This window comes from Bemisia tabaci, chromosome 8, assembly GCF_918797505.1.
Source record: "Bemisia tabaci chromosome 8, PGI_BMITA_v3".
Lineage (NCBI taxonomy): Eukaryota > Metazoa > Arthropoda > Insecta > Hemiptera > Aleyrodidae > Bemisia > Bemisia tabaci.
The window spans coordinates 29,202,389-29,210,145 of record NC_092800.1 but is presented as its reverse complement, the minus strand read 5'-3'; the positions used below and the strand labels follow the sequence as shown (position 1 = coordinate 29,210,145).

The 7,757-nt window shown below is 37.2% G+C and overlaps 1 protein-coding gene across 1 annotated transcript in view; it reads left to right on the top strand.

Annotated features, from left to right (window-relative positions):
* Positions 1-3,639: 3,639 nt before the first annotated feature.
* The window catches only part of LOC109042826 (protein D3), a 5,314-nt gene continuing 1,196 nt past the window's right edge, over positions 3,640-7,757 (top strand). The window contains exons 1-5 of the mRNA XM_072303139.1: positions 3,640-4,082; positions 4,788-4,908; positions 5,444-5,581; positions 6,235-6,316; positions 7,465-7,644. Of these exons, the coding sequence (XP_072159240.1) occupies positions 3,888-4,082; positions 4,788-4,908; positions 5,444-5,581; positions 6,235-6,316; positions 7,465-7,644 (716 nt within the window). The 5' untranslated portion in view covers positions 3,640-3,887. The remainder of the gene's footprint in view (positions 4,083-4,787; positions 4,909-5,443; positions 5,582-6,234; positions 6,317-7,464; positions 7,645-7,757) is intronic.

Here is a 7,757-nt window from a genome sequence, read left to right as displayed (position 1 = left end):
AAGCAAAATAAAACCTATGAAAATTAACATGATATATATGTAGTATTTAGGCGCATTTTTAAGGGATTTCGGCGGTCCATGATTGCGTCCCCTAAGGCACTCCTTGCATGCTGGGAGTCTCTTATCCTGACGTGTATCGCTTGATTGATATTAAAAGTATATTAAAGTGCATTTTGATTAATTATACGCGTTTGCCGGGCCTTAAACGGAGTCCTGGCAATTTCTCGAAAAAATCGAAAATTTGGCAACAAAGATGGCGTCGGGACGGGCTCAGGACATCATCCAAAAATTCTGAAAAAATTGAGCGTTATTTTTATGCCAAAACGCAACTTTTTGGCACTAGCCTTCTTGGAATTCCGAAAAAAGTTCAAAAACGGTCCACCCTACCGCTCTCATCGGTGAACACGGAGACTGCGTCATTCATCGGTGCTTCGATCACGCGATCACGGTAAATCTACGTCTACTAGTTTGTTGTCACAAAACTGAGTAGTAAGGCCTCTGCGTTCTCGTAAGCAACGCTTTCAGACTCGCAAGTCTGGTAATCAAAATGGCCTTCGCTGATCTCGTGAAACTTAATGCACCATACAAAAAAGGATACAAAAAACCGCTCCTCAAAAATGTCGTCTGCCGATGACTCGGAAAAAAAAACTAGTTGCGGTGAATGGTGCTCGACTTTTCCAATGACGAGGGAAAACACTAAAAAAAGGAGCAAAAAAAACTGCTTCTCCTTCTGCGCAATTTTCCGAGTCACGCTTTTAATAATTTTTTTTTTTTTTTTTCACACAAAGTACCTTGTCAGTCCTGGATTATGTCAGCTCCTGCTCAAAGTGAGCAGATTGGAAGGAGACTCGCACTTATTTCTTGTCAATTACACTGATAAAATGATTAAATTAATTATCTTTGTCTTTGATATAGAAAATTTTAATAAAAATCAAATTTTAATAATACTCAACCAAAAGTTAAAAATTACTTTTAATTGAATTCTTTAAAAATTTAATTAAATGCTAACTAGAAAAATCATATAACTTTAATATAAGTAAAGATCGCAATCTTCCACCTTTTGTATCAGGGTTAATTAAAAATGAAAAAGAGTTTATTGTCTCGAAATGTCCTCTTGATTGTCACGATGATTCACCTACACAAATTGAACCTACGTGACATTTGACCTTCAACATCAGACCTACGCACTAAAGTGCTGGTGCCTCGTTTTTGCACCTTTTTCGAAATTAAAAAAAAAAAAAAAACTGATAGTGAAAAGTGCGTCTCCCAACCGTCCTGATAAAATACCTTCTTTCGTGTTTTAAAAGTATCAATATTAGTGACGGAATGACATTTTTCCTCATTTCACGTCATGAAAATGGCCTTATTACAAGGCCATTTCCAAGACCTAACGGACTGGCGCGGCGGGTGTCAACTTTTTGTCAACTTAGCTTTTACGTCGTCATGAGCTGTTCATTTTTGCTATCCGTCGAGATCAGCTCGCTCCTTGAAAAGGACACCCGTTTTAGCGTGCTCAGGAAGAACGCCGTATGAACATTCGAGAGTTGCCAAATTTCCTTCAATAAAATGTTTATTTTTTCGGAAAGTTATGAATATTTTTCCTTTAAATTTTCAAAATCTTTAGGTAGAATTGTGAGCTAAATTATCTGGAAAATTGGGAGGAAAATATTTATAAATTTCCCAGGTAATTCACGTTTTATCAAAGGAAATTTGGCAACGCGTAAAGGTTCATATAACGTTTTTCCTTAGCACGGCCGCGTTGACGCCCGTTTTTACGAAAGTTTCCTAGCCTCAGTCTTGCTACGACTCTCGATCTTACGATTGTATTTTATCGAATAAACATTGTCAAGTTTATTTGCTGTTCATTTTTTGTGTCCGGTCTACCCGGGTAGACTCCAAGACACTGGTAAGTTATTTAAGGGTCCCAATGGGGTACCGTCCTTTTCGTACATTTTAGCATTGGTTTCCCTACGCCAGATTCTTCAACTTCGTAGAAGTGCAGTAAAGTTACAAAGTTTCCGTATATATAAACAGTACAACGAAAAATCGACGCCTCGCGGATTGGTAATGTTTGATTTTGTTCGTTTTCATGAGGAAAAATACTTTGATGTGTCCCACACATGTTTCACCTATTCACATGAAAATGCATCGAAAAGAGTCTTCAACGGTTGTTCTCAAGTAAACTTGGCTAGACTTGACACTCAGCATTTTCAATAATAGGTCAAAAAGAAATTGAAGGGAACGACTAAAATCGAAATATGTCGATATTACAAGATTTCAGGGCATTTTACCTCACTCAAATGGCTCAGAAGTGAGGCTCCACACTACTGCAATTTTAGTGATTTTTGCTCTCAGAAACCCTCAGCCCCCAGTTTTTGGGCCCCTTCAAAGCACTTTTCCTAATAAATACAGAGAAAATCTATCATCGTATATCCATAGAGCATTAATGTTTCGTTGTACTTTTCTATTACACGGAAAATTGGAAACTACACTGCACCTCTAAGGAAGTGCACTTTACTGAAATTGAAGAATCTGCCTTAGAGAAACCAATGCTAAAATGTACCGAAAGAGGGATACCTAGTGAAACCCTTGAATATAAATATTTTCAAATCCGAAAAAAGTTACTTCAATAAAAGTTGGGGGCACCGACTTTTCACTACTCGATCTTAAATTTTGAGGACGATACAAAAATGAGCCACCCGACTACACAAGTATGATCTGCAAATTTAGACCTACAATTTTCTCGCCCACTTAATTTTTTGCGGATACCTTTTTTGGCCTATTCGCTGTTTGGGCTTCATGCCCATGTAATTTGGTCTAATTCTCATTTTCGCGCAAGCATTTGAACACCTTATGCATGAAGGATACGTTTAAATTGAGTCCATCTATTTTTCTCCATCTTGTGTCAACGGTGAATATATTGGAATTAATGTATCTTTAGAATGTTCCCTCGTTTGAAATAAGCAAAAAGAAATTCCCAAACAGTATTGGCCAAGATACGCGATTACTGCATGCATTCCGAAACCTCGAAAAATTGTACTTTCAGACTTCTAAAAATCAATAATAAGTGCTGTACACTATGATGGAGTATAATTTTCCCGGGCGTTAAAATTCGTTTATGTTTCTTAAGTTTTTATGTCTGGTCAGTTTTTGTATTAATTCCTTTTTTTTCTTGTATGTCATATTTTAGGCCGAGGTGGGAGGACGGAACAGTATTTAGGTCAAAAAATGTGTGGGCAAAAAAATTATTAGGTCAAAATAGGAGGCGAAACGTCGGGAAACTTTCCTCTGACATTCTTTTCCTTCACAAGGAGTGCTGAAAACGCCGTGAATATCGATTAAGGGAGGTTAAAAGCCCAAATCGATGTACAGAGAGACCCCCTGGGTCCCTCTTAACATGCTAAGTTCACCACTAACCCCCCCCCCTTCCTCCAGGAAGGTGCACTTTGGGGGAGGGGGCATCACAAACTGCGCCAGTGGGCCTAAAAATCCTAAATTCGGCCATGATGGTTGCTCTCGTGGAAACTTAAAAACAGTATACAAAACAAATACATGTCACTCATCTTATTGAATGATAACGTCTTCATCACATCAAAAGTAACAGATTATTCTTTTCATCCGATTGACGTAAAGATATGGTCGTTTGGTGAACAGCTAGACAAATTTAGTGTTGTAACGTTGACGATGCGTGGACGTTGGAAACTCTTTACCTTTTATAAATTAGTTTTCCTTTAATACCTACCCCCTAAAATGTTTTACTATTAGAGTAAATGAGTCGGAATTCACTTGAATCTTGGTCCTTTTTATTCATATTAGGTGGTGATTTCTAGACCGGAGGCGGAACTATAATATTGAATGTTGTGATTACTCTCTATAAGATTGATACAATGCACATTACTTTTTGCGTTATAATCCTCTTTCAAATTATCCTGTTAAATTTTCACGTTCTGGCAGCCCCTAAAACTGCAAGAACACCAAGACCACCAAAAAAATCCCCGGCCAAAATCAAGGAGAGGTTGCTCAAGTTCAACATCATCCCTGATATTATACCCTCTGTTGGTTGTCCTAGACATGAAATCCAGGTATTGTGAGTTTTGTCTTATTTTTTTAAAGAAAAAAGAATTCAACGATTTTTTGGCTTCTATGTCACGTTCTGTCAGCGTAGATCAGTTCGAACCACCTGAAAGGATAACGTTTGTGGTCAGAAGATATTAGAGATCATGAATGTTAAACAGATCTTATTTCATAGAATTATGAAACATTTTTATATAATATGGTCAATGTGGTCATGTGCGGAGAATGGTAGATGCCAGGTCAACGAGAAATGATTCAGATTTTTTTTTTTTTTTTCCACCACTTCGAATATCCCACGAGGGATAGTCCTGCAGTTTACCGTCCCTAGAGCACCATCCCCCTTGGTCCCTAATCAAGCCAGCCCTAGGTAACAATTGTTTTGGGACCATCAAACTTAGGTCACCTGACCGAGAATCCAACCGGGACCTCCCGAGCATAGAGCAAGCGCTACAACCACTGCACCACAGGAGGACGACAATATTGGGACAGACAGATTTGGATCCGTTTGGAGGGCGTATAGGGCCCCCAGTGAGAAACTGAAACTGGAGTAGGATTGAAACTGCAATGCCAAAGTTTGAGATTCCAAAGGGTTGTGTTTCAATAACGAAAGATGGCAGTCAGGGGCAATAAACCGTTTGAGAGCACTGTGGAAACAAGAAACATATCAACCCATGCATATCAATTTTTTAATTACTTTAAATCAATGCATCTAGGTAGTTTGGCCTAAAGCAAGAGCTGAACTTGGGAATCCTATTCCATCAGTATACACAATGACACAGCCTGAAGTTTCTTGGCCTGCAAGGCAAGGGCAATACTACACTTTACTTATGGTTGGTAAGTTTCAGTCTGTATTTTTTTAAACACCTCGTAAATCAGTGCAATGGTTTTTCCTTCGTCAAAATCATGTACGTTTTTATCATGCAATAATTCCTATAGGAGTTTCCAAACTCCACCTAATGGTATAAAAATTAATGTTAAAGTTCAAGAAGAATCAACATTTTCACTTTTTAGCATAACTCGTAGTCATGCTGTTACTTCAATTCTCAGCGATGAAGAGCATTGCCAGTTTTCGTTTGGACAATCGTCAATTTCAAAATGACGCGGCTAAAAACTATGCTCAAGTCACACATCACAGCGTCTGCCACATTATTTTTTTATTATTCCTCATTTTAATGGTTTTTTGTTTTTAAATCTGAGAGAGTTCCAAAGTTCCAATGCTGAGAGCGGCTTCTAAATTTTAAATTCGAAAATCCTGCAACGATTATTGTCTTGTTTGGCTGACTTCCTGCAATAAATGTTGAAATTAATTTTTAGCACAGCTCAATGACTCTAACAGTTATAGTTCATGTAAAACTCTGATTTTTTTTAGATCCAGACAGAGATAAAGGTACGAAATTTAAGGATCATGAATTCCAATGTTGGTTGATTGGCAATATCCCCGGCGGCAATGTATCAGCTGGAAAAAAATTAACTGACTACATTCCTCCTATCAAGCCTAAATCTTTAGGTCTGTAAAATAACTTTTTATTTTTTGCAATGTTTTTTTAGCAGCCCTATACGCGTACCAAAAATCTTCACAAATTTGTTTATTATGCACGAATGGAGAATTTGCACACAAAAATTGTATTCCTTCATCTGATAGTGCTTAATGAGCTAAGTTCGAAGTATTTTTCAAAAACATTTTCTGACATGGGAAATTGGAGAGTAATAGATTTAAAAGTGAGAGAATGTGCCGCCTCATGACGTCATCTGGCGACATTTTCCATTTGAACACATGTATTTTAGCAGATTAGGTTATTTTGTCATATATTTCCTCCAATAAATTGTCTAATTTAGAAACCAAGGATGTTCTCGTACTCAGTTTTTCTAGCAGTATCATTTTAAAAATGAAATTTACAAAATTTCAGACAACTGCAAATTCTCTATTTGCATAAATATTGAAACGTAACTTTGCCAAAAAAAAAAGGTCAAGAGTATACGAAATGCCACAAAAAATCACTCAAAATTTGCAATCACCTACATAATTCCTTGGGAAATACCTCTTTTTCCTCTCAGTTGCCCAGAATTAAAGCAGAATTTTTCTTTCTCTGTAAGCATGATCATTCCTTGGGATCACTCCTCTAATTACTCATTGAATATTCTTTTCTGTGAATATTTCAGATTATCATCGTTTCGTATTTTTCATTTTTAAACATGCGAATAAGACAACTGTGACATACGACGAGCCACGACTGATTTCAGAGTAAGTAGAGCGGAAAAAAAAAACTTCCTGACATTTATTACTGGTAATTCTAATATTAGAATTTGGTGTTTTGCATAAACGAGACACAGCCAATTCAATACTCTTTATACGGGAATATTCGCTCGAAAATCACGCTGGATACATCGAAAAAATCTGAAGTCCGCTCCTTAGCACAGATGCGCAGTTTGTAACACGCGTTTTCAAATTTCCCGCGTCCGCGAGCACATTTTCTCAGTCGGCGTCGATCAGGTTTGCACAGGCAGGAGTCAAAAAGCAGTAAACATACGATTTCTTTAACTTTATCTAGTGTATGTATGACTTTATTACGAGGGTATGTATCCTTTTCCTCTCTTTAGTTTGTTAAAAAAAAAAAAAAAAAAAAAAAAAAAAAAAAAAAAAAAAAAAAAAAGCTTTGAATCAATTGAAATCTCACGCAAGGAGAGGGGAGAGGTTATAACAGTTCATAAGGTTGTTTGTTTATGAAGGTTGGGTTTCTCTTCGGGCAAGCCTGACTGCCGGCCATCAAGAAAAACTGCCCGCATACGCGGTAAATTTGTAAAAGCGCGTTACAAATTACGCAGATTACGCGTTTTGGAGTAAATTTCAAACTTTTTTGATGTGCCCAATGTGATTTTCGAGCAAAACATTAAAAAAGTGTACTTAGCCGGCTGTATCTCTTGCTCGAAACAGATCCTTTAAGAAAAGTATGATTTATCCGTGTTTCCTTGGAAATTTTAAAACCACCTAGTGCGATACACACACAAAAAAATGAAAAAATAAAAAAATACTAGCAGTAATACTGTAATAATCCTTTGAGCAAGAAAAGTATGATTTATCCGTGTTTCCTTGGAAATTTTAAAACCACCTAGTGCGATACACACACAAAAAAATGAAAAAATAAAAAAATACTAGCAGTAATACTGTAATAATCCTTTGAGCAAGAACACAAAATAAATGAGGTTGATTACTTCTGCCTTTCAAAATACCTAGAAGTCAACACGTTTTAATAATAAACACACACATCTGCATGTTCTTGGAAATTTAGCAATCTAGATGAGCGTTCATGAGAATACCTACTTGGACTAAACATTTTCATTATTTCCTCCCCCTTCGAAATAAAGTAATTAATAAGTTTCTGAACTCGGCAGCTCCGAAGCATTCCGAGCTCATTTTCGGACGTTGAAGTTCATGCAGAAATATGGGTTCAAGAACGCATTCGCGGTGAATTTCTTCCATGGGGAATGGGATCAATGGGCACCAGGACCCGAGGAAGAAGCAGAAATGCTTACCACACCATCGCCACTTCCAACAACGACAAAAGGTTATTGGTAAGTTGATAGAGCGTCCACCAAGATTCTTTGCTGGCGCCCAAAACATATCGTGCAAAATTCTGAATACCGTTGGTATACTAAGAGTGTGAACTTTTTAACGATGCATCTAA